The sequence below is a fragment of the Bombina bombina genome, chromosome 10 (genome assembly GCF_027579735.1).
Source record: "Bombina bombina isolate aBomBom1 chromosome 10, aBomBom1.pri, whole genome shotgun sequence".
Lineage (NCBI taxonomy): Eukaryota > Metazoa > Chordata > Amphibia > Anura > Bombinatoridae > Bombina > Bombina bombina.
Genome location: NC_069508.1, coordinates 86,329,707 through 86,357,633, shown reverse-complemented (window position 1 = coordinate 86,357,633; position 27,927 = coordinate 86,329,707). Strand labels below are relative to the sequence as shown.

Below are 27,927 nucleotides of genomic sequence, written 5' to 3'. Positions count from 1 at the left end.
AGGCCTATCTTGTGGGAGGGCATGGCCCTTTCCCCCAGTGATGTCTGAAATAATCTCTTTCAATTCTGGCCCAAACAGGGTCTTACCCTTGAAAGGGATATTAAGCAATTTTGTCTTGGAAGATACATCCGCCGACCAAGACTTTAGCCAGAGCGCTCTACGCGCCACAATTGCAAACCCTGAATTTCTTGCCGCTAATCTCGCTTACTGCAAAGCGGCGTCTAAAATAAAGGAATTAGCTAACTTAAGTGCGTGAATTCTGTCCATGACCTCCTCATATGGAGTCTCCCTACTGAGCGACTTTTCCAGTTCCTCGAACCAGAACCACGCCGCTGTAGTGACAGGAATAATGCACGAAATAGGTTGAAGGAGGTATCCTTGCTGTACAAAAAATTTTAAGCAAACCCTCCAATTTTTTATCCATAGGATCTTTGAAAGCACAATTGTCCTCAATGGGAATGGTCGTGCGTTTGGATAGTGTAGAAACCGCCCCCTCGACCTTAGGGACTGTTTGCCATGTGTCCTTCCTGGGGTCGACTATGGGGAACAATTTCTTAAATATAGGAGGAGGGACAAAAGGTATGCCTGGCTTCTCCCACTCCTTATTCACTATGTCTGCCACCCTTTTAGGTATTGGAAAGGCATCAGGGTGCACCGGGACCTCTAGGAACATGTCCATCTTGCACAATTTTTCTGGGATGACCAGATTGTCACAATCATCCAGAGTAGATAGCACCTCCTTAAGTAATGCGCGGAGATGCTCTAATTTAAATTTAAATGTCACAACATCAGGTTGTGCCTGCTGAGAAATTCTTCCTGTATCAGAAATTTCTCCATCTGAGAAACCCTCCCTCACTGCCACTTCAGACTGGTGTGAGGGTATGACAGATAAATTATCATCAGCGCCCTCCTGCTCTACAGTGTTTAAAACTGAGCAATCGCGCTTTCTTTGAAAACCTGGCATTTTGGATAAAATATTAGCTATGGAGTTATCCATTACTGCCGTCAATTGTTGCATAGTAACAAGCATTGGCTCGCTAGAAGTACTAGGGGTCGCCTGCGCGGGCATAACTGGTATAGACACAGAAGGAGAGGATGCAGAACTATCCCTACTTCCTTCATCTGAGGAATCATCCTGGGCAACCTTACTAAATGTGACAGTACTGTCATTACTTTGGACGCCATGGCACAATTATCACATACATTTGAAGGGAGAACCACCTTGGCCTCCATACATACAGAACATGATCTATCTGAAGGTACAGACATGTTAAACAGGCTTAAACTGGTTAATAAAGCACAAAAACCGTTTTTAAACAAAACCGTTACTGTCTCTTTAAATGTTAAACAGGGCACACTTTATTACTGAATATGTGAAAAACTATGAAGGAATTATCCAATCTTTACCAAATTTTCACCACAGTGTCTTAATGCATTCAAATTATTGCACCCCAATTTTCAAGCTGTTAACCCTTAAAATGTGGAAACCGGAGCCGTTTGCAATTTAACCCCACTACAGTCCCAGCCACAGCCTTTGTTGCGACTTCACCTATCCCAGGGGGGTATACGATACCAATTCAAGCCTTCTAGGAACGTTTTCAGTGGATACCAGACCCTCTCACATGCAGCTGCATGCACTGCACTTAAAAGAAACTGCGCAATAATGGCGCGAAAATGAGGCTCTGCCTGCTACAGTGAAAGGCCCTTCCTGACTGGGAAGGTGTCTTAACTAGTGCCTGGCGATAAAAAAATGTTCCCCAAATAATAAAAGTGTGAAATCCACTTCAAACTTTAAATAAAAACTTAAATAAACAATCGATTTAGCCCTTAAGAGTGTCCACCAGTTAATAGCCCATAATAAGCCCTTTATTCTATCTGAGTCTAAGAAAATGGCTTACCGATCCCCATGAGGGAAAATGACAGCCTTCCAGCATTACACAGTCTTGTTAGAAAAATGGCTAGTCATACCTTGAGCAGAAAAGTCTGCAAACTGTTCCCCCCAACTGAAGTTCTCTGGGCTCAACAGTCCTGCGTGGGAACAGCAATTGATTTTAGTTACTGCTGCTAAAATCATACTCCTCTTTTAAACAGAACTCTTCATCTCTTTCTGTTTCAGAGTAAATAGTACATACCAGTACTATTTCAAAATAACAAACTCTTGATAGAAGAAATAAAAAACTACAACTAACACCACAAACTCCTCACCATCCCCGTGGAGATGCTACTTGTTCAGAGCGGCAAGGAGAATGACTGGGGGGCGGAGCCAGAGGGGAACTATATGGACAGCTCTTGCTGTGTGCTCTCCTTGCCTTTTCCCTGTAGGGGAGGAGAATATCCCACAAGTAATGGATGACGCCGTGGACCGGACACACCAATGTTGGAGAAATTACAGCCACTTCTGAGGATTTTTTTATTTAGCCAAAAATTGCGAACTCTCGCAGTTTTAAAATCGCGGCGATTAATCGCGGTTTTAAATCGCATATGCAATTAATCGTGCAGCCCTAGTTATAATGTATTACATTTATAATGTCAATTTTGAGTGTGTACTGGAACCCGATTTACTATTCCTTCAGGAAGCGAACCCTGGCATAAACTCAGGGTTACCTGTATGTATACATTATAGTGTTCTCCCGTGGACCTTTTTAGCGGGTGCACCACCCAGCTGATTTAACTGCCCATGCGGCTAAAATTGTAGTCAATATTAAGCTAAAATTAGCTAATATTACAAATGTTAAATTTTTATTGCACAAGTTATCATTAAATAAAACATAATTTATGCTTACCTGATAAATTCCTTTCTTCTGTAGTGTGATCAGTCCACGGGTCATCATTACTTCTGGGATATTAACTGCTCCCCTACAGGAAGTGCAAGAGGATTCACCCAGCAGAGCTGCATATAGCTCCTCCCCTCTACGTCACTCCCAGTCATTCGACCAAGGACCAACGAGAAAGGAAAAGCCAAGGGTGAAGTGGTGACTGGAGTATAAATTAAAAAATATTTACCTGCCTTAAAAACAGGGCGGGCCGTGGACTGATCACACTACAGAAGAAAGGAATTTATCAGGTAAGCATAAATTATGTTTTCTTCTGTTATGTGTGATCAGTCCACGGGTCATCATTACTTCTGGGATACCAATACCAAAGCAAAAGTACACGGATGACGGGAGGGATAGGCAGACTCTTTATACAGAAGGAACCACTGCCTGAAGAACCTTTCTCCCAAAAATAGCCTCCGATGAAGCAAAGGTGTCAAATTTGTAAAATTTGGAAAAAGTATGAAGCGAAGACCAAGTTGCAGCCTTGCAAATCTGTTCAACAGAGGCCTCATTCTTGAAGGCCCAAGTGGAAGCCACAGCTCTAGTAGAATGAGCAGTAATTCTTTCAGGGGGCTGCTGTCCAGCAGTCTCATAAGCTAAACGAATTATGCTACGAAGCCAAAAAGAAAGAGAGGTAGCGGAAGCTTTTTGACCTCTCCTCTGCCCAGAGTAAATGACAAACAGAGAAGACGTTTGTCGGAATTCCTTAGTTGCCTGCAAGTAAAATTTTAGAGCCCGGACTACATCCAGGTTGTGCAGTAGACGTTCCTTCTTTGAAGAAGGATTTGGGCATAAAGAAGGAACAACAATCTCTTGATTGATATTCCTGTTAGTAACTACCTTAGGTAAGAACCCAGGTTTAGTACGCAGGACTACCTTATCCGAATGAAAAATCAAATAAGGAGAATCACAATGTAAGGCTGATAATTCAGAGACTCTTCGAGCCGAGGAAATAGCCATTAAAAATAGAACTTTCCAAGATAACAACTTTATATCAATGGAATGAAGGGGTTCAAACGGAACGCCCTGTAAAACATTAAGAACAAGGTTTAAACTCCATGGTGGAGCAACAGTTTTAAACACAGGCTTAATCCTGGCCAAAGCCTGACAAAAAGCCTGGACGTCAGGAACTTCTGACAGACGTTTGTGTAACAGAATGGACAGAGCTGAGATCTGTCCCTTTAATGAACTAGCAGATAAACCCTTTTCTAAACCTTCTTGTAGAAAAGACAATATCCTAGGAATCCTAACCTTACTCCAAGAGTAACCTTTGGATTCACACCAATGTAGGTATTTACGCCATATCTTATGGTAAATCTTTCTGGTAACAGGTTTCCTAGTCTGTATTAAGGTACTAATAACTGACTCAGAAAACCCACGTCTTGATAAAATTAAGCGTTCAATTTCCAAGCAGTCAGCTTCAGAGAAGTTAGATTTTGATGTTTGAAGGGACCCTGTATCAGAAGGTCCTGTTTCAGAGGTAGAGACCAAGGCGGACAGGATGACATGTCCACCAGGTCTGCATACCAAGTCCTGCGTGGCCACGCAGGTGCTATTAGAATCACTGATGCTCTCTCTTGTTTGATTCTGGCTATCAATCGAGGAAGCAACGGGAAGGGTGGAAACACGTAAGCCATCCTGAAGTCCCAAGGTGCTGTCAGAGCATCTATCAGGACTGCTCCTGGATCCCTGGATCTGGACCCGTAACGAGGAAGCTTGGCGTTCTGACGAGACGCCATGAGATCTATCTCTGGTTTGCCCCAACGTCGAAGTATTTGGGCAAAGACCTCCGGATGAAGTTCCCACTCCCCCGGATGAAAAGTCTGACGACTTAAGAAATCCGCCTCCCAGTTCTCCACTCCCGGGATGTGGATTGCTGACAGGTGGCAAGAGTGAGACTCTGCCCAGCGAATTATCTTTGATACTTCCATCATAGCTAGGGAGCTTCTTGTCCCTCCCTGATGGTTGATGTAAGCTACAGTCGTGATGTTGTCCGACTGAAACCTGATGAACCCCCGAGTTGTCAACTGGGGCCAAGCCAGGAGGGCATTGAGAACTGCTCTCAATTCCAGAATGTTTATTGGCAGGAGACTCTCCTCCTGACTCCATAGTCCCTGAGCCTTCAGGGAATTCCAGACGGCACCCCAACCTAGAAGGCTGGCGTCTGTTGTTACAATTGTCCAGTCTGGTCTGCTGAATGGCATCCCCCTGGACAGGTGTGGCCGAGAAAGCCACCATAGAAGAGAATTTCTGGTCTCTTGATCCAGATTCAGAGAAGGGGATAAGTCTGAGTAATCCCCATTCCACTGACCTAGCATGCACAGTTGCAGTGGTCTGAGGTGTAAGCGTGCAAAGGGTACTATGTCCATTGCCGCTACCATTAAGCCGATTACCTCCATATATTGAGCCACTGACGGGTGTTGAATGGAATGAAGAGTGCGGCAAGCACTTTGAAGTCTTGATAGCCTGTCCTCTGTCAGGTAAATCTTCATTTCTACAGAATCTATAAGAGTCCCCAGGAAGGGAACTCTTGTGAGTGGAACGAGTGAACTTTTCTTTTCGTTCACCTTCCATCCATGTGACCTTAGAAATGCCAGCACTAACTCTGTATGAGATTTGGCAGTTTGAAAGCTTGAAGCTTGTATCAGAATGTCGTCTAGGTATGGAGCTACCGAGATTCCCCGCGGTCTTAGTACCGCCAGAAGAGCACCCAGAACCTTTGTGAAGATTCTTGGCGCTGTAGCCAATCCGAATGGAAGAGCCACAAACTGGTAATGCCTGTCTAGGAAGGCAAACCTTAGGTACCGGTAATGATCTTTGTGAATCGGTATGTGCAGGTAAGCATCTTTTAAATCTACAGTGGTCATGTACTGACCCTCTTGGATCATAGGTAAAATTGTCCGAATAGTCTCCATCTTGAACGATGGAAATCTTAGGAATTTGTTTAGGATCTTTAAGTCCAGGATTGGTCTGAAAGTTCCCTCTTTTTTGGGAACCACAAACAGATTTGAGTAAAACCCCTGTCCCTGTTCCGATCGTGGAACTGGATGGATTACTCCCATTAACAAGAGCTCTTGTACGCAGCGTAGAAAAGCCTCTTTCTTTGTCTGGATTGTTGACAATCTTGACAGATGAAATCTCTCTCTTGGAGGAGAGTATTTGAAGTCCAGAAGGTATCCCTGAGATATTATCTCTAGCGCCCAGGGATCCTGAACATCTCTTGCCCAAGCCTGGGCGAAGAGAGAAAGTCTGCCCCCCACTAGATCCGATCCCGGATCGGGGGCCCTCAATTCATGCTGTTTTGGGGGCAGCAGCAGGTTTCCTAGTCTGCTTGCCCTTGTTCCAGGACTGGTTAGGTTTCCAGCCTTGTCTGTAGCGAGCAACAGCTCCTTCCTGTTTTGGTGCAGAGGAAGTTGATGCTGCTCCTGCTTTGAAATTACGAAAGGAACGAAAACTAGACTGTCTAGTCTTGGCTTTGGCTTTGTCCTGAGGCAGGGCATGGCCTTTACCTCCTGTAATGTCAGCGATAATCTCTTTCAACCCGGGCCCGAATAAGGTCTGCCCTTTGAAAGGTATATTAAGCAATTTAGACTTAGAAGTAACATCAGCTGACCAGGATTTTAGCCACAGCGCCCTGCGTGCCTGAATGGCGAATCCTGAATTCTTTGCCGTAAGTTTAGTAAGATGTACTACGGCCTCCGAAATGAATGAATTAGCTAGTTTAAGGACTCTAAGCCTGTCCGTAATGTCGTCCAGAGTAGCTGAACCAATGTTCTCTTCCAGAGACTCAATCCAGAATGCCGCTGCAGCCGTGATCGGCGCAATGCATGCAAGGGGTTGCAATATAAAACCTTGTTGAACAAACATTTTCTTAAGGTAACCCTCTAACTTTTTATCCATTGGATCTGAAAAAGCACAGCTATCCTCCACCGGGATAGTGGTACGCTTAGCTAAAGTAGAAACTGCTCCCTCCACCTTAGGGACCGTTTGCCATAAGTCCCTTGTGGTGGCGTCTATTGGAAACATTTTTCTAAATATCGGAGGGGGTGAGAACGGCACACCGGGTCTATCCCACTCCTTAGTAACAATTTCAGTAAGTCTCTTAGGTATAGGAAAAACCTCAGTACTCGTCGGTACCGCAAAATATTTATCCAACCTACACATTTTCTCTGGTATTGCAACTGTGTTACAATCATTCAGAGCCGCTAACACCTCCCCTAGTAATACACGGAGGTTTTCCAGTTTAAATTTAAAATTTGAAATATCTGAATCCAGTCTGTTTGGATCAGAACCGTCACCCACAGAATGAAGTTCTCCGTCCTCATGTTCTGCCACCTGTGACGCAGTGTCTGACATGGCCCTAATATTATCAGCGCACTCTGTTCTCACCCCAGAGTGATCACGCTTACCTTTTAGTTCTGGTAATTTAGCCAAAACTTCAGTCATAACAGTAGCCATATCCTGTAATGTGATTTGTAATGGCCGCCCAGCTGTACTCGGCGCTACAATATCACGCACCTCCCTCTGAGCGGGAGATGTAGGTACTGACACGTGAGGCGAGTTAGTCGGCATAACTCTCCCCTCGTTGTTTGGTGAAATTTGTTCAATTTGTACAGATTGATTTTTATTTAAAGTAGCATCAATACAGTTAGTACATAAATTTCTATTGGGCTCCACTTTGGCATTGCAACAAATGACACAGGTATCATCTTCTGAATCAGACATGTTTAACACACTAGCAAATAAACTTGCAACTTGGAAATACAATTCAAATAGAATAATATTAAAACGTACTGTGCCTTTAAGAAGCACAGAAGATCTATGACAGTTAAAAATTAATAAATTGAAACAGTTATAGCCTCAATCCTTGTAAACAACACAACTTTAGCAAAGGTTTAATCCCATTAGCAAAGATAACAATTTCTGAAAGCAGGAAACAAATTACAGAAAGTTTTTATTTCAGTCAAACTATAATTCTCACAGCTCTGCTGAGAGAAATTACCTCCCTCAAAATAAGTTTTGAAGACCCCTGAGCTCTGTAGAGATGAACCAGATCATGCAGGGAATACAATGAGTTGCTGACTGAAATATTTGATGCATAGTAAAAGCGCCCCTCCCCCACACACACAGCAGTGAGGGAGAACAGAAACTGACAGAAAAAACAGATTTAAGCAACTGCCAAGTGGAAAAATGGTGCCCAAACATTTATTCACTCAGTACCTCAGCAAATGAAAACGATTTTACATTCCAGCAAAAACGTTAAACATAATCTCTAGTTATTAAACAGCTTTATGTCTTTCTTACAGTGTAATTCTAGTGAAGTACCATTCTCCCAGAATACTGAAGTGTAAAGTATACATACATGACATTATATCGGTATGGCAGGATTTTCTCATCAATTCCATTGTCAGAAAATAAAAACTGCTACATACCTCTATGCAGATTCATCTGCCCGCTGTCCCCTGATCTGAAGTTTACCTCACTCCTCAGATGGCCGAGAACAGCAATATGATCTTAACTACTCCGGCTAAAATCATAGCAAAACTCTGGTAGATTCTTCCTCAAACTCTGCCAGAGAGGTAATAACACACTCCGGTGCTATTTTAAAATAACAAACTTTTGATTGAAGATATAAAACTAAGTATAATCACCATAGTCCTCTCACACGACCTATCTAGTTGCTGGGTGCAAGAGAATGACTGGGAGTGACGTAGAGGGGAGGAGCTATATGCAGCTCTGCTGGGTGAATCCTCTTGCACTTCCTGTAGGGGAGCAGTTAATATCCCAGAAGTAATGATGACCCGTGGACTGATCACACTTAACAGAAGAAATTCTGATAAATTATGTAATTAATGTGTGCTTTGGGTAGCAGAAAATGATATAATATTAGAAAATATTACACTGCCACAACCGGACTGCTTCATAAGGCCCCCGGCTGGTAACATTTTCTGTGGAGAACTAAATATATAGAGTATATTCACAGACTAATATGTATATACACACACAAAGAAGTAGGGGACACCCATGGGAGCCAGGGCCTAATTTTAAGACTCTACAAGCTCCCTGGGTTTGTCGAGCCCTGCTCTACAGTACAAGAGTTTATATGAAAATAAGCACATTTTAAATGTTACAGTTATTACAAAAAAGTCAGAATATTTCCAAAGACATCTAATCATATTGGAAACAGATGCAAACAATGTTAAGAGTAGAGTTTCCTTCTTTGACCTTTTGTGTGGTGTAGATCATAAATGTTAAACAAATTCATATATTGTAATTTACATATAAAATGTAGGAGTTGTGCATGCACTAAATGAGCAGTAGCAGAGTTGTATTACAGTCCTTAAAAGGTTGAGGCTAAGGTTGTGCTAGCCATAGATAACTGGGAGGAGACAATACATTTTATCCTTCATTACTGCCCAATTTTAGAAAAAAAAAAGCAGGCGGTAAGGATCTACTAGCACAGACAACCCATTTTATTCAATAAATAAATTGCTGCATCAAACGACATCACATTTCAAGCATTACAGGGACATTCCAGCCAAAATTGTAATTCACATGGATGCATTTCAGTTTTGAATAGAAGCATTTTTGTAACATTATCTATGTATTAGCACAAATGCTTCTAAGAAAAGCTATAGCTGTTCCCAAAGTGTATTTAAGTATGCGCCGTGCACCAGCATTTTAGACACAGCACTTGCTCAGAGAGCCTAAGGCGCTTGTTCCATCTGGTAATTACTTAATTTGTTAATTGCCAACATGAGCCCCACTGGTGTTCTGAGCACCTGCAGTATTTTAAATATTGGTGCAATGAGAATATCTAGCTATGCTTCACATGCACGTGCAGAGCAAAATGTTAACACTAAAACAGTGATAACTTTTATTAGAAGTTTTTTTGCCAATACATGTATATTGTAAATATGTTTCTATTTACAGATGTAATTCATCTATGTGCATTTACATATTGACAGGAATGTCCCTTTAAGTACTTATAAGATTACAACATTTGCCAGGTGCAGCAGCTAGATAACATCTTACAAAGTGTTAGTTGTTTCTTCATTATAGATGAGGAAACGGACAGCAAATTGGCAAACTACAAGAAACATTTATTGAAACAATTTCGTTCCCAGAATAGCTCTCTGCATTCTGGAGTGAAACTAAGATGATGCATCTCTGAAGTAGCACACTCCTTGGGGTGAGGGCAGGGCAAGGAATGCAACTTCAAACAAAACTAGAATTAGAAAGCAAATGAACCGATGATGAATAACTTGTTTACTTTTGTAACTAATATGATAGAAAGCTGAATAAGTCTACAAGCATGAGAGAAAATGAGCTGGAAACTAAGCGCATATTTGAAGAAGTGTGTACAGTATTATCAAAGTTTATTCTTACTATTGTGCTGTGTTATCTATTGTCACTCAACAAATAAATGCTAACAATTATTTTTACAATATATTTTTCACTTCATGGGCAAATACAGCAGTACATACATTAGGAAATACCTCCTTATATATGAAGGACCTGCAAAAGGAATTACAGAACAAACATCCAATTTGTAGACTTACAAACAACCATGCTTTGTTAGTTTAGATAAGCAGATAACGATAAAGGATACATTCAAATGTTAGAGATATACGGTATACGTTCAAATGTAACTTTAGGGCTAAACAGTAATACACTTATAACACATTGTAAGATTGAGTTCTGACGCTAAATATTTACACACTTTGATTGGTAGTTCGAGTGTGCAAACTTAACAGTATTTATTGCAAGACTGAGCACTTTGCACTTGGGGGCCAATTTAGAAGGGCCGAATGGCCCTGAAGGTAACTGTTTCTGCGCAAGCCTTCAGGCTTGTTGGAAACAGGAGTTAAGTAGCAGCGGTCTTAAGACCGTTGTTCCTTAACTCGTACGCCTCCTCTGAGGCGGCAGACATCAATCCGCCCGATCGCATACGATCGGGTTGATTGAGACCCCCTGCTAGCGGCTGATTGGCCGCATTGCACAAGCATATACGGTCCGCATTTATCGATGTGCGGCGGACATGATCCACTGCTCGGACTTTGTTAAATCGGCCCCTTGGTCTGAAAAAGGGAAGGTGTTTCTGCCAAAAATGTCATATTAAAAGCATATATGATGCATTACGGTGAGCTAATGCTACTTTACATAACTCAGCAGATAAAGCCTCTGATTGGCTTTATATCCTTGATCTCTTATGACAAAAGAAGGGCCAAACAAAGGTTTACAAAACAGGTTATGCTACAACTAAACCCAAATATGGTGGCAACATATACAGTCTTGATACCTTTTAAAAAAACATTTGTAACATGTAAATACAATTTGTAAAGTTGCAGTAAAAAGGTACTAGGCTTACTTTGGCAATGGTTCAGAAGAAATCTCTGAGGTAGATGAGCTGGAAATGTTTTCAACACTTGCTTCCAAGTTCAAAGCTGCTTTGTCCAGGTCATTGACTTTTCTGTCAACCAATGGTACTTGTATAACCTGTTCTGATATTTTATCCTGCATAAAATCATAACCATGTAAACAAAACGGACAACTCTATAAATACATAAAAAAAACATTAAAAAAAAAAACATAGTGTATACTAATTTCCATATTCAAATTATGTTACCTGATACTCCTATGGAGCTACAAAGTGCCTCTACACTTTTCTAAATCTGGTTTATTCTTGCTTTCCCTATGTATCTTTCTGTGTAAGCATGCAGATTTGTAGCAATTCTCTAGCTTATTTAATAAATAAAACAAATATATATATATATATATATATATATATATATATATATATATATATATATATATATATATATATATATATATATATATATATTATTTTTTTTATTTATTTTTTTCCAAAAAAGCAAATCGCAACAGCACCTTTTCTTTGTTAAGAGTTTTCATTTATTTATAGTGGCATAAGAATAAAAAGCAAACAGTTAGCTTTTTGCTTTTTATCCTTATGTCACTTCAATAAAAGAAAACATAAAATTATGCTTACCAGATAATTTCCTTTCCTTCTGTATGAGGAGAGTCCACTGCTTCATTCCTTACTTGTGGGAAACCTATACCCAAGCGCTAGAGGACACTGAATGAAAATGGGAGGGTAAAAAGAGAGGCAGACCCTATTCTGAGGGCACCACAGCCTGCATAAACCTTTCTCCCAAAAATGTCAAATTTGTAAAATTTTGAAAAGGTATGTAAGGAGGACCAGGTAGCCGCCCTACAAATCTGCTCCATAGAGGCCTTATTCTTAAAGGCCCAAGAGGAAGCCACAGCTCTAGTTGAATGAACCATAATCTTCTGAGGAGGCTTATGTCCCGCTGTCTCATATGCTATGCAAATAATACTCCTCAACCAAAAAGATAAGGAAGTGGAAGAGGCCTTCTGCCCTCTATGCTTCCCAGAATAGACCACAAACCAAGCAAGCAGTCTTTCTAAAATCCTTCGCAGCTTGAAGATAGAATTTCAAAGCCCAAAGAAGGAGGATTAGGACACAAGGAAGAAACCACAATCTCCTGATTGATGTTGCGATCAGAAACAATCTTAGGAAGAAAACCTAACCCAGTATGAAGAACAGCCTTATCAGCATGAAAAACTAGATAAGGAGGCTCACATTGCAGGGCCGTCATCTCAGAGACAGTAATTTAATGTCAACCGAATGCATAGGCACAAACGGAGCCCTCTGCAAAACTTTAAGAACTATACTTAAACTACAAAGAGGAGCGGTAGGTCTAAAACACAGGCCTGATTCTAGACAGAGCCTGAACAAAAGACTGAACATCAGGAAGCTCAGCGAGCCTCTTGTGCAATAAAACAGATAGAGCTGAAATCTGTCCCTTTAGTGAACTAGCAGAAAGGCCCTTCTCCAGACCATCCTGGAGAAAGGAAAGAATACTGGAAACCTTGACCTTATGCCAGGGGAATTCACGCTCTTCACACCAGAATAAGTAGCTACTCCACACCTTATGATAGATGTGACGAGTGACCGGCTTTTGAGCTTGAGTGTATCAATCAGTCTCTCAGAAAAACCTCTCTTGGCTAGGACTCAGAGAATCTAGATTTTGATGAACAAAAAAAAAAAAAAAAGACTAAATAAGATACTAGCATGTATTAAAAGAGGCATTGATTCAAGGGAGGAAAGCATAATTTTGTCACTATATAAAGCCTGGTAAGACCTCACCTTGAGTATGGAGTGCAGTTTTGGTGACCGACTGCAAAAACAGATATTGCAGAACTAGAAAAAGTTCAGAGAAGGGCCACAAAGCTTATAAGGGGATTGGAGAATTTAACCTATGAGGAGAGGCTAGCCAAACAGGGTCTGTTTTCTTTAGAGAAAAAAAAGGCACTTGAGAGGTGACATGATTACTTTATATAAATATATTCAAGGCCCACATACAGAGATGGCAGAAGCTCTGTTTATTCCATGAAAATTGTTTCTGACAAGAGGTCACAATTTAAGGTTGGAGGAAAGGAGATTTAATCTCCTGCAACGGAAACGTTTTGTTCACTGTAAGAGCAATAAAATTGTGGAACTCGTTACCAAAGGAGGTAGTGAATGCCAATACCCTAGATACATTTAAAAATAGTCTGGATACATTTCTGTATATAAACAAAATTCATGGGTATGATTGCTAGTATTAAATGGATCACCTTTTAGTGGGGTTATTTAAGCTTAACTGGAGCTTTTTCTAAGAATTTTAGATCTGTATAGGTTTAAGTCGATGGACTTAGTAACTTAGTAGATAAGAAAAAAAAAAAAACTATGTTAAAAGGACCCTGTTCCAGCAGATCCCTGCAACAGGGTAACCTCCATGGAGGAGATGAAGACATCCCCACCAGGTCCACGAACCACATCCTTCGCGGCCATGACGGAGCAATTAGTATTGGTGAAGCTTGCTCCTGCTTGATGCGGGCCACTACACGAGGGAGAAGTGGTAACGGTGGAAAAATGTAAACTAGATTGAACCACCAAAGCACTGCTAATGCATCTATCAGCTCTGCCTGAGGATCCCTGAACCGCGACCCATATCTGGGTAGCTTGGTATTGAGCCGGGATGCCATGAGATCTATCTCCGCCGTCCCCCATCTGTTGCTAATATCCGCAAACACCTCAGGATGGAAAGACCATTCCCCCTGATGAAAGGATTGTCTGCTGAGGAAATCCACTTACCAGTTGTCCACACCCAGAATGTGGATCGCTGACAGCGAGCAGTTGTGGGCCTCCGCCTATTCCAGAATCTGAGATACTTCCATCAGGGGGGGACGAGGAGCTCCCTAGCAATGAGGGTTGATGTATGCCACCGAGGTTATGTTGTCTGATAAACTGGGACGAACCCAGAAGAGGCCAAGCCTTTAGAGCACTGAAGATCGCTCAAAGTTCCAAAATGTTGATCGGGAGAAGAGATTCCTCTCAAGTCCACAGGCCCTGTGCCTTCCTGGTACACCAAACAGATCCCCATCCTGATAGACTTGCATTTGCAGTCACAATCTCCCAGGATGGTCTCAAGAAGGATGTCCCTTGGGACAGGTGATCTGGACAGAGCCACCAAGAGAGCGATTCTCTCGACCGGTTGTCCAGAGAAATCTGTTGAGACAGATCCGAGTGGTCGCCATTCCACTGACAGCTGAAGAAGCCTGAGATGGAATCTGGCGAATGGAATGATGTCTATGCTGGACACCATGAGTCAAATTACCTCCATACACCGGGCCAGAGAGGGCCTTAAGGAGGTCTGTAGGGCAAGACAATTAGAAGTTAGCTTGTAACAATTGGAAGTTAGCTTGTAACGTCTCTGGTCTGTAATAAATATCCTCATGGATATAGAGTCTATTATCGTACCCAGGAATTCCACCCTGGTTCTGGGAACAAGAGAACTCATTTCTAAAGTTTATCTGCCATCCATGAGATCGAAGAAGAAATAGAAGACCTTTTGAATGGTCCTCTGCCAGCCGACAAGATGGTGCCTGAACCAGGATGTCGTCTAAGTATGGCACTACTGCTATCCCTCTGGTTCTCGTCACTGCGAGCAGAGCCCCCAAAACCTTTGTAAAGACTCTTGGGGCAGTAGCTAGACCAAATGGAAGTTTAACAAACTGGAAGTGCTGGTCCAGGAACGCGAATCTCAGGAACTTGAAGTGTTAATTGTGGATTGGAACGTGAAGGTAAGCATCCTTCAAGTCTATCATAGTCATGAACTGTCCCTCCTGAACTAAGGGCAGAATGGACCTTATTGTCTCCATCTTAAACGATGGAACAGACAGGAACTTGATTAAGCACTTTAGGTCCAGAATCTGGCGAAAAGTTCCCTCCTTCTTTGGGACCACAAAAAGGTTTGAGTAGTATCTCAGACCTCTTTCTGCTAGAGGTATTGGTACAATTACTCCCAGGGAGAAGAGATCCCTCAAGCACCCTAGAAAGGCCTCTCGTTTTTCTGGCCTTGAAGACAGGTTTGACAAGAGGAATCTGCCTCTGGGTGCATGAGATATGAAACCTATCCTGTACCCCTGAGCGATGACCTCCAGGACACAAGGGTCTTGCACGTCCTCAGCCAAGCCTCCAAAAAAGAGATAGTCTGCCCCCTACACAATCCAGAGACGGATCGGGGGCCGCCCTTTCATCCCAACCTCGGCGGGCTTCTTGTTCTGCTTGGATTTATTCCAAGACTGAGTCGGTTTCCAAGTTCCCTTTGGCTGATCAGGCTTCACAGAGGGCTGCTGGCGTTGGGATTTATCCAAACGAAAGGAATGAAAATTAGGACCTTGTCCCTTAGGTTTGTTCTTCTTATCATGGGGTAAAAGGCGCCCTTGCCTCCAGTGACCGTGGATATGATTGAGTCCAGGCCTGGACCAAAAAATAATCTTCCCCTTAAATGGCAGGGAAAGAAGTCTAGATTTTGAAGTCATGTCAACAGACCGAGACTTCAGCAAGAGTGCCCTACGTGATAGCACTGAAAAACCTGACGCCTTGGCATTCAGGGAAATAATCTGCATATTTGCATCACAAATAAAAGAATTAGCCACCCTCAAGGCCTTTATCCTTTCCTGGATCGTGTCCAGGGGACCTTCCACCTCGATCAACTCAGATAAAGAGTCGCACCAATAGATGGCAGCTCCAGCCACCGCAGCAACCACCGCTGCCGGTTGAAATAAATATCCCGTGTGCTGAAACATCTTTCTCAACAGAGTTTCTAGCTTCTTATTCATGGGCTATAAACGAGGAACTATCCTCAAGTGGGATAGTAGTACGTTTAGCAAGTGTGGAGATAGCGCCATCCACCTTAGGGACAGAACCCCACAACTCCAATTGAGAGCCCGGAACCGGGAATAATATTTTAAAGGAAGAATGGGGAAAAGAAGAACCAAGTCTCTCTCATTCATTCTAAATAATATTTGCCATCCTTACAGGAACTGGGAAAATGTGTGGTACAACCCTGTCCTCGTAGACCTTATCTAGTTTAGGAATACCTCAGGTCATTTTGGTTCTGGAACCTCTAAAGTAGCCAAAACTTCCTTTAATAGAAAGCGTAAGTGTTCAATCCTAAATCTAAAGTCTGGTTCCTCCGCAGCTGGAGGCTTAGAGGTAGCAGATTCCGGCCCAGAAAGAGCATCCTCTGAAGTATCAGAGGCGTCTTCATCAGCGGATAATCTTGTATCAGATAAATCCAATAAGTTAGTAGATGACCCCTGGGAAGGATAGCAATATTTAACCTTTTGATTGCGCTTAGTGGGGCGAGGTATAGCACTGAAGGCCGCAGACACTGCCTTTTGTAGCTGTTCATTAAAGACCGGCGGTAAGAGGGCCCCTCCAGAAGGATTAGCAGTGCAATGGGAAGCTGCATGTGTAATAGGAGATGACAGCAGGGAACGCACCTCAAGGGGCGGAGACTTCTCAGAGGTGGACGGCTCTGTGGTACTAAACATATTGGCTTTCTTAGATAAAATTACTTTATCAAGGTATGTGGAACATAATTGAGCAGGTGGACTATGTGTTTAAGCTCTTGTAGGAGTTAAACACGTAGTTATAGGCAAACAGCAGCACAATATTACAATTGTAAATCTTATTAAAGCATTTTCTTTTTGCATTTATGTTCCATAAAAGGGATATAAAACACAAAATGTTCTCTTGTGGTTCAGACAGAGCATACCATTTTAAAAAAAAAGTTTCCAATTTACTTCTATTATCAAATTTACTTTGTTCCTATGATATTCTGTGTTGAAGAGATCCTAGGTAGGCATCTGGAGCATTATATAGCAGGAAAAGTGATGCCATCTAGTGCTCTAGCAAATGGATAACATTCTTGCAAAACTGCTGCCGTATAGTTCTCCACAAATAGTCCGGCTCCTAAGCATTCAGCCCTGCTTTTTCAACAAAAGATACCAGGAGAACGAAGAAAAATAATAAAGGTAAATTAAAAAACAGAATTTATGCTTACCTGATAAATTACTTTCTCCAACGGTGTGTCCGGTCCACGGCGTCCTCCTTACTTGTGGGAATATCTCTTCCCCAACAGGAAATGGCAAAGAGTCCCAGCAAAGCTGGCCATATAGTCCCTCCTAGGCTCCGCCCACCCCAGTCATTCGACCGACGGACAGGAGGAAAATATAGGAGAAACCATATGGTACCGTGGTGACTGTAGTTAGAGAAAATAATTCATCAGACCTGATTAAAAAACCAGGGCGGGCCGTGGACCGGACACACCGTTGGAGAAAGTAATTTATCAGGTAAGCATAAATTCTGTTTTCTCCAACATTGGTGTGTCCGCTCCACGGCGTCATCCTTACTTGTGGGAACCAATACCAAAGCTTTAGGACACGGATGAAGGGAGGGAGCAAATCAGGTTACCTAAACGGAAGGCACCACGGCTTGCAAAACCTTTCTCCCAAAAATAGCCTCCGAAGAAGCAAAAGTATCAAATTTGTAAAATTTGGCAAAAGTGTGCAGTGAAGACCAAGTCGCTGCCTTACATATCTGGTCAACAGAAGCCTCGTTCTTGAAGGCCCATGTGGAAGCCACAGCCCTAGTGGAGTGAGCTGTGATTCTTTCAGGAGGCTGCCGTCCGGCAGTCTCGTAAGCCAATCGGATAATGCTTTTAAGCCAAAAGGAAAGAGGTAGAAGTCGCTTTTTGACCTCTCCTTTTACCAGAATAGACGACAAACAGAGAAGATGTTTGTCTGAAATCTTTAGTAGCTTCTAAATAGAATTTTAGAGCACGGACTACGTCCAAATTGTGTAACAAACGTTCCTCCTTTGAAACTGGATTCGGACACAAAGAAGGTACAACTATCTCCTGGTTAATATTCTTGTTAGAAACAACCTTTGGAAGAAAACCAGGCTTAGTACGCAAAACCACCTTATCTGCATGGAACACCAGATAGGGCGGAGAACACTGCAGAGCAGATAACTCTGAAACTCTTCTAGCAGAAGAAATAGCAACCAAAAACAAAACTTTCCAAGATAACAACTTAATATCTATGGAATGTAGAGGTTCAAACGGAACCCCTTGAAGAACTGAAAGAACTAGATTTAAACTCCAGGGAGGAGTCAAAGGTCTGTAAACAGGCTTGATCCTAACCAGAGCCTGAACAAATGCTTGAACATCTGGCACAGCTGCCAGTCGTTTGTGTAGTAAGACAGATAAAGCAGAAATCTGTCCCTTTAGAGAACTCGCAGATAATCCTTTATCCAAACCTTCTTGCAGAAAGGAAAGAATCTTAGGAATTTTTATCTTATTCCATGGGAATCCCTTGGATTCACACCAGCAGATATATCTTTTCCATATTTTATGGTAAATCTTTCTAGTTACCGGTTTTCCGGCCTGAACCAGAGTATCTATCACAGAATCTGAAAACCCACGCTTTGATAGAATCAAGCGTTCAATCTCCAAGCCGTCAGCTGGAGGGAGACCAGATTTGGATGTTCGAATGGACCCTGAACAAGAAGGTCCTGTCTCAAAGGTAGCTTCCATGGTGGAACCGATGACATATTCACCAGGTCTGCATACCAAGTCCTGCGTGGCCACGCAGGAGCTATCAAGATCACCGAGGCCCTCTCCTGTTTGATCCTGGCTACCAGCCTGGGAATGAGAGGAAACGGTGGAAACACATAAGCTAGGTTGAAGGTCCAAGGTGCTACTAGTGCATCCACTAGAGTCGCCTTGGGATCCCTGGATCTGGACCCGTAGCAAGGAACCTTGAAGTTCTGACGAGACGCCATCAGATCCATATCTGGAATGCCCCATAATTGCGTCAACTGGGCAAAGATCTCCGGGTGGAGTTCCCACTCCCCCGGATGGAATGTCTGACTCCTCAAGTAATCCGCTTCCCAGGTTTCCACACCTGGGATGTGGATCGCAGATAGGTGGCAGGAGTGATCCTCCGCCCATTGTATTATTTTGGTCACTTCTTTCATCGACAGGGAACTCCTTGTTCCCCCCTGATGATTGATGTATGCAACAGTCGTCATGTTGTCTGATTGGAATCTTATGAATCTGGCCTTTGCAAGCTGAGGCCAAGCCCTGAGAGCATTGAATATCGCTCATAGTTCCAGAATGTTTATCGGGAGAAGAGACTCTTCCCGAGACCATAGTCCCTGAGCTTTCAGGGATTCCCAGACCGCGCCCCAGCCCACTAGACTGGTGTCTGTCGTGACAATGACCCACTCTGGTCTGCGGAAGCTCATTCCCTGGGATAGGTGGTCCAGGGTTAGCCACCAACGGAGTGAATTTCTGGTCTTCTGATCTACTTGAATCACTGGAGACAAGTCTGTATAGTCCCCATTCCACTGTTTCAGCATGCACAGTTGTAATGGTCTTAGATGAATTCGCGCAAAAGGAACTATGTCCATTGCTGCAACCATCAACCCTACTACTTCCATGCACTGAGCTATGGAAGGACGTGGAACAGAATGAAGAACTTGACAAGCGCTTAGAAGTTTTGACTTTCTGACATCTGTCAGAAAAATCCTCATTTCTAAGGAATCTATTATTGTTCCCAAGAAGGGAACTCTTGTTGACGGAGACAGAGAACTTTTTTCTATGTTCACCTTCCATCCGTGAGATCTGAGAAAGGCCAGAACGATGTCTGTATGAGCCTTTGCTTTAGAAAGGGACGACGCTTGTATTAGAATGTCGTCCAAGTATGGTACTACTGCAATGCCCCTCGGTCTTAGGACCGCTAGAAGGGACCCGAGTACCTTTGTGAAAATCCTTGGAGCAGTGGCTAATCCGAATGGGAGGGCCACAAACTGGTAATGTTTGTCCAGAAAGGCGAACCTTAGGAACTGATGATGTTCTTTGTGGATAGGGATATGTAGATACGCATCCTTTAGATCCACGGTAGTCATAAATTGACCTTCCTGGATAGTGGGTAGAATCGTTCGAATGGTTTCCATTTTGAACGATGGTACCCTGAGAAATTTGTTTAGGATCTTTAAATCCAGAATTGGTCTGAAAGTTCCCTCTTTTTTGGGAACTACGAACAGATTTGAGTAAAATCCCATTCCTTGTTCCGTCATTGGAACTGGGTGTATCACTCCCATCTTTAACAGGTCTTCTACACAATGTAAGAACGCCTGTCTCTTTATTTGGTTTGAGGATAAGTGAGACATGTGGAACCTTCCCCTTGGGGGTAGTTCCTTGAATTCCAGAAGATAACCCTGAGAAACTATTTCTAGCGTCCAGGGATCCTGAACATCTCTTGCCCAAGCCTGAGCAAAGAGAGAGAGAGTCTTCCCCCCACTAGATCCGGTCCCGGATCGGGGGCTACTCCTTCATGCTGTTTTGTTAGCGGTAGCAGGCTTCTTGGTCTGCTTACCCTTGTTCCAGCCTTGCATCGGTTTCCAGGCTGGCTTGGACTGTGAGGCATTACCCTCTTGCTTAGAGGATGCAGAATTAGAGGCCGGTCCGTTCCTGAAATTACGAAAGGAACGAAAATTAGACTTATTCTTGGCCTTGAAAGGCCTATCTTGTGGGAGGGCGTGGCCCTTTCCCCCAGTGATGTCTGAGATAATCTCTTTCAATTCTGGTCCAAAGAGAGAGTTTTACCCTTGAAGGGGATGTTAAGCAATTTTGTCTTGGATGATACATCCGCTGACCAAGACTTTAGCCAAAGCGCTCTGCGCGCCACAATTGCAAACCCTGAATTTTTCGCCGCTAATCTAGCTAATTGCAAAGCATCTAAAATAAAAGAGTTAGCCAACTTAAGTGCGTGAACTCTGTCCATAACCTCCTCATACGGAGTCTCTCTACTGAGCGACTTTTCTAGTTCCTCGAACCAGAACCACGCTGCTGTAGTGACAGGAACAATGCACGAAATGGGTTGTAGAAGGTAACCTTGCTGTACAAAAATCTTTTTAAGCAAACCCTCCAATTTTTTATCCATAGGATCTTTGAAAGCACAACTATCCTCAATAGGAATAGTAGTGCGCTTGTTTAAAGTAGAAACTGCCCCCTCGACCTTAGGGACTGTCTGCCATAAGTCCTTTCTTGGGTCGACCATAGGAAATAATTTCTTAAATATAGGAGGGGGAACAAAAGGTATGCCGGGCTTCTCCCACTCCTTATTCACTATGTCCGCCACCCGCTTGGGTATAGGAAAAGCGTCGGGGTGCACCGGAACCTCTAGGAACTTGTCCATCTTGCATAATTTTTCTGGAATGACCAAGTTGTCACAATCATCCAGAGTAGATAACACCTCCTTAAGCAGTGCGCGGAGATGTTCTAATTTAAATTTAAATGTCACAACATCAGGTTCAGCCTGTTGAGAATTTTTTTCTGAATCTGAAATTTCCCCATCTGACAAAACCTCCCTCATGGCCCCTTCAGATTGGTGTGAGGGTATGACAGAACCATTATCATCAGCGCCCTCCTGCTCTTCAGTGTTTAAAACAGAGCAATCGCGCTTTCTCTGATATGCAGGCATTTTGGATAAAATATTAGCTATGGAGTTATCCATTACAGCCATCAATTGTTGCATGGTAATAAGCATTGGCGCGCTAGAAGTACTAGGGTCCTCCTGCGTGGGCAAAACTGGCGTAGACACAGAAGGAGATGATGTAGAACTATGTCTACTCCCTTCATCTGATGAATCATCTTGGGCAACTTTACTAACTGTGGCAGTACTGTCCTTACTTTGTTTGGACGCTATGGCACAATTATCACACAATTTTGAAGGGGGAGACACATTGGCTTTCATACATAAAGAACATAGCTTATCTGAAGGCACAGACATGTTAAACAGGCTTAAACTTGTCAATAAAGCACAAAAACAGAATTTATGTTTACCTGATAAATTTCTTTCTCCAACGGTGTGTCCGGTCCACGGCGTCATCCTTACTTGTGGGATATTCTCTTCCCCAACAGGAAATGGCAAAGAGCCCAGCAAAGCTGGTCACATGATCCCTCCTAGGCTCCGCCTACCCCAGTCATTCGACCGACGTTAAGGAGGAATATTTGCATAGGAGAAACCATATGGTACCGTGGTGACTGTAGTTAAAGAAAATAAAATATCAGACCTGATTAAAAAAACCAGGGCGGGCCGTGGACCGGACACACCGTTGGAGAAAGAAATTTATCAGGTAAACATAAATTCTGTTTTCTCCAACATAGGTGTGTCCGGTCCACGGCGTCATCCTTACTTGTGGGAACCAATACCAAAGCTTTAGGACACGGATGAAGGGAGGGAGCAAATCAGGTCACCTAAATGGAAGGCACCACGGCTTGCAAAACCTTTCTCCCAAAAATAGCCTCAGAAGAAGCAAAAGTATCAAACTTGTAAAATTTGGTAAAAGTGTGCAGTGAAGACCAAGTCGCTGCCCTACATATCTGATCAACAGAAGCCTCGTTCTTGAAGGCCCATGTGGAAGCCACAGCCCTAGTGGAATGAGCTGTGATTCTTTCGGGAGGCTGCCGTCCGGCAGTCTCGTAAGCCAATCTGATGATGCTTTTAATCCAAAAAGAGAGAGAGGTAGAAGTTGCTTTTTGACCTCTCCTTTTACCTGAATAAACAACAAACAAGGAAGATGTTTGTCTAAAATCCTTTGTAGCATCTAAATAGAATTTTAGAGCGCGAACAACATCCAAATTGTGCAACAAACGTTCCTTCTTTGAAACTGGTTTTGGACACAGAGAAGGTACGATAATCTCCTGGTTAATGTTTTTGTTAGAAACAACTTTTGGAAGAAAAACATAATTTATGCTTACCTGATAAATTCCTTTCTTCTGTTGTGTGATCAGTCCACGGGTCATCATTACTTCTGGGATATAACTCCTCCCCAACAGGAAATGCAAGAGGATTCACCCAGCAGAGCTGCATATAGCTCCTCCCCTCTACGTCAGTCCCAGTCATTCGACCAAGAATCAACGAGAAAGGAGTAACCAAGGGTGAAGTGGTGACTGGAGTATAATTTAAAAAATATTTACCTGCCTTAAAACAGGGCGGGCCGTGGACTGATCACACAACAGAAGAAAGGAATTTATCAGGTAAGCATAAATTATGTTTTCTTCTGTTATGTGTGATCAGTCCACGGGTCATCATTACTTCTGGGATACCAATACCAAAGCAAAAGTACACGGATGACGGGAGGGATAGGCAGGCTCATTATACAGAAGGAACCACTGCCTGAAGAACCTTTCTCCCAAAAATAGCCTCCGAAGAAGCAAAAGTATCAAATTTGTAAAATTTGGAAAAAGTATGAAGCGAAGACCAAGTTGCAGCCTTGCAAATCTGTTCAACAGAGGCCTCATTCTTAAAGGCCCAAGTGGAAGCCACAGCTCTAGTGGAGTGGGCTGTAATTCTTTCAGGAGGCTGCTGTCCAGCAGTCTCATAGGCTAAACGTATTATGCTACGAAGCCAAAAAGAGAGAGAGGTAGCAGAAGCTTTTTGACCTCTCCTCTGTCCAGAATAAACGACAAACAGGGAAGAAGTTTGGCGAAAATCTTTAGTTGCCTGCAAGTAGAACTTGAGGGCACGAACTACATCCAGATTGTGTAGAAGACGTTCCTTCTTTGAAGAAGGATTTGGACACAGGGATGGAACAACAATCTCTTGATTGATGTTCCTGTTAGTGACTACCTTAGGTAAGAACCCAGGTTTAGTACGCAGAACTACCTTGTCTGAGTGAAAAATCAGATAAGGGGAATCACAATGTAAGGCTGATAACTCAGAAACTCTTCGAGCCGAGGAAATAGCCATTAAAAACAGAACTTTCCAAGATAACAATTTTATATCAATGGAATGAAGGGGTTCAAACGGAACACCCTGTAAAACGTTAAGAACTAAGTTTAAACTCCATGGCGGAGCAACAGCCTTAAACACAGGCTTGATCCTAGCTAGAGCCTGACAAAAAGCCTGGACGTCTGGATCTTCTGACAGACGCCTGTGTAACAAGATGGACAGAGCTGAAATCTGTCCCTTTAATGAGCTAGCTGATAAACCCTTATCTAAGCCTTCTTGTAGAAAAGACAATATCCTAGCGATCCTAACCTTACTCCAGGAGTAACCTTTGGATTCGCACCAGTATAGGTATTTCCGCCATATTTTATGGTAAATCCTTCTGGTAACAGGCTTCCTAGCCTGAATCAGGGTATCAATAACCGACTCAGAAAAACCACGTTTTGATAAAATCAAGCGTTCAATTTCCAAGCAGTCAGCTTCAGAGAAGTTAGATTTTGATGTTTGAATGGACCCTGTATCAGAAGGTCCTGTCTTAGAGGTAGAGACCAAGGCGGACAGGATGACATGTCCACTAGATCTGCATACCAAGTCCTGCGTGGCCATGCAGGTGCTATTAGAATTACTGATGCTCTCTCCTGTTTGATTTTGGCAATCAATCGAGGAAGCAGCGGGAAGGGTGGAAACACATAAGCCATCCCGAAGTTCCAAGGTGCTGTCAAAGCATCTATCAGAACTGCTTCCGGATCCCTGGATCTGGACCCGTAGCGAGGAAGTTTGGCGTTCTGGCGAGACGCCATGAGATCTATCTCTGGTTTGCCCCAACGTCGAAGTATTTGGGCAAAAACCTCCGGATGAAGTTCCCACTCCCCCGGATGAAAAGTTTGGCGACTCAAGAAATCCGCCTCCCAGTTCTCCACTCCCGGGATGTGGATTGCTGACAGGTGGCAAGAGTGAGACTCTGCCCAGCGAATTATCTTTGATACTTCCATCATTGCTAGGGAGCTTCTTGTCCCTCCCTGATGGTTGATGTAAGCTACAGTCGTGATGTTGTCCGACTGAAACCTGATGAACCCCCGAGTTGTTAACTGGGGCCAAGTCAGAAGGGCATTGAGAACCGCTCTCAATTCCAGAATGTTTATTGGCAGGAGACTCTCCTCCTGATTCCATAGTCCCTGAGCCTTCAGAGAATTCCAGACAGCGCCCCAACCTAGTAGGCTGGCGTCTGTTGTTACAATTGTCCAGTCTGGCCTGCTGAATGGCATCCCCCTGGACAGGTGTGGCCGATAAAGCCACCATAGAAGAGAATTTCTGGTCTCTTGATTTAGATTCAGAGTAGGGGACAAATCTGAGTAATCCCCATTCCACTGACTTAGCATGCATAATTGCAGCGGTCTGAGATGTAGGCGTGCAAAAGGTACTATGTCCATTGCCGCTACCATTAAGCCGATCACCTCCATGCATTGAGCTACTGACGGGTGTTGAATGGAATGAAGGACACGGCATGCATTTTGAAGCTTTGTTAACCTGTCTTCTGTCAGGTAAATCTTCATTTCTACAGAATCTATAAGAGTCCCCAAGAATGGAACTCTTGTGAGAGGAAAGAGAGAACTCTTCTTTTCGTTCACTTTCCATCCATGCGACCTTAGAAATGCCAGAACTAACTCTGTATGAGACTTGGCAGTTTGAAAGCTTGAAGCTTGTATTAGAATGTCGTCTAGGTACGGAGCTACCGAAATCCCTCGCGGTCTTAGTACCGCCAGAAGGGCACCCAGAACCTTTGTGAAGATTCTTGGAGCCGTAGCCAATCCGAATGGAAGAGCTACAAACTGGTAGTGCCTGTCTAAGAAGGCAAACCTTAGATACCGGTGATGATCTTTGTGGATCGGAATGTGAAGGTAAGCATCCTTTAAATCCACAGTGGTCATGTACTGACCCTCTTGGATCATGGGTAAAATTGTCCGAATAGTTTCCATTTTGAACGATGGAACTCTTAGGAATTTGTTTAGAATCTTTAAATCTAAGATAGGCCTGAAAGTTCCCTCTTTTTTGGGAACCACAAACAGGTTTGAGTAGAACCCTTGTCCTTGTTCCGACCGCGGAACCGGATGGATCACTCCCATTAATAACAGATCTTGTACGCAGCGTAGAAACGCTTCTTTCTTTATCTGGTTTGTTGACAACCTTGACAGATGAAATCTCCCTCTTGGGGGAGATAATTTGAAGTCTAGAAGGTATCCCTGAGATATGATCTCTAGTGCCCAGGGATCCTGAACATCTCTTGCCCAGGCCTGGGCGAAGAGAGAGAGTCTGCCCCCCACTAGATCCGGTCCCGGATCGGGGGCTCTCGATTCATGCTGTCTTTGGGGCAGCAGCAGGTTTCCTGGCCTGCTTGCTCTTGTTCCAGGCCTGGTTAGGCTTCCAGCCTTGCCTGTAACGAGCAACAGCTCCTTCCTGTTTTGGTGCAGTGGAGGTTGATGCTGCTCCTGTTTTGAAATTCCGAAAGGGACGAAAATTAGACTGTCTAGCCTTAGCTTTGGCTTTGTCTTGGGGTAGGGCGTGGCCCTTACCCCCTGTAATGTCAGCGATAATTTCTTTCAAACCGGGCCCAAATAAAGACTGCCCCTTGAAAGGTATATTAAGTAATTTGGACTTAGAAGTAACATCTGCTGACCAGGATTTTAGCCACAGCGCCCTACGTGCCTGTATGGCGAATCCTGAGTTCTTAGCCGTAAGTTTGGTTAAATGTACTACGGCCTCCGAAATGAAAGAATTAGCTAGTTTAAGGACTCTAAGCCTGTCCGTAATGTCGTCTAGCGTAGATGAACTAAGGTTCTCTTCCAGCGACTCAATCCAAAATGCTGCCGCAGCCGTAATCGGCGCGATACATGCAAGGGGTTGCAATATAAAACCTTGTTGAACAAACATTTTCTTAAGGTAACCCTCTAATTTTTTATCCATTGGATCTGAGAAAGCACAGCTATCCTCCACCGGGATAGTGGTACGCTTAGCTAAAGTAGAAACTGCTCCCTCCACCTTGGGAACCGTTTGCCATAAGTCCCGAGTGGTGGCGTCTATTGGAAACATCTTTCTAAATATTGGAGGGGGTGAGAACGGCACACCGGGTCTATCCCACTCCTTAGTAACAATTTCAGTTAGTCTCTTAGGTATAGGAAAAACTTCAGTACTCGCCGGTACCGCAAAGTATTTATCCAACCTGCACAGTTTCTCTGGTATTGCAACGGTGTTACAATCGTTGAGAGCTGCTAAGACCTCCCCTAGTAATACGCGGAGGTTCTCCAATTTAAATTTAAAATTTGAAATATCTGAGTCCAATCTGTTTGGATCAGAACCGTCACCCACAGAATGAAGCTCTCCGTCCTCATGCTCTGCGAGCTGTGACGCAGTATCAGACATGGCCCTAGCATTGTCAGCGCACTCTGTTCTCACCCCAGAGTGATCACGCTTGCCTCTTAGTTCTGGTAATTTAGACAAAACTTCAGTCATAACAGTAGCCATATCTTGTAATGTTATCTGTAATGGCCGCCCAGATGTACTAGGCGCCATAATATCACGCACCTCCCGGGCGGGAGATGCAGGTACTGCCGCGTGAGGCGAGTTAGTCGGCATAACTCTCCCCTCGCTGTTTGGTGAAATTTGTTCACATTGTACAGATTGACTTTTATTTAAAGTAGCATCAATACAGTTAGTACATAAATTTCTATTGGGCTCCACCTTGGCATTGGAACAAATGACACAGATATCTTCCTCTGAGTCAGACATGTTTAACACACTAGCAAAAAAACTTACAACTTGGTTATAATCTTTTTTAGCAAAAACGTACTGTGCCTCAAAGAGGTACTAAACGATTAAATGACAGTTGAAATAATGAACTGAAAAACAGTTATAGCATCAAACTTTAAAACAACAC

General features: G+C 43.2%; 1 protein-coding gene across 3 annotated transcripts in view; it reads right to left on the bottom strand.

The window, feature by feature from the left end:
* SUCO (SUN domain containing ossification factor) overlaps positions 1-27,927 on the bottom strand; it is a 484,388-nt gene that overhangs the window by 389,469 nt on the left and 66,992 nt on the right. For all 3 annotated transcript variants that reach the window (XM_053693235.1, XM_053693236.1, XM_053693237.1), the window contains exon 4: positions 11,188-11,333. In XM_053693235.1, the coding sequence (XP_053549210.1) occupies positions 11,188-11,333 (146 nt within the window). The remainder of the gene's footprint in view (positions 1-11,187; positions 11,334-27,927) is intronic.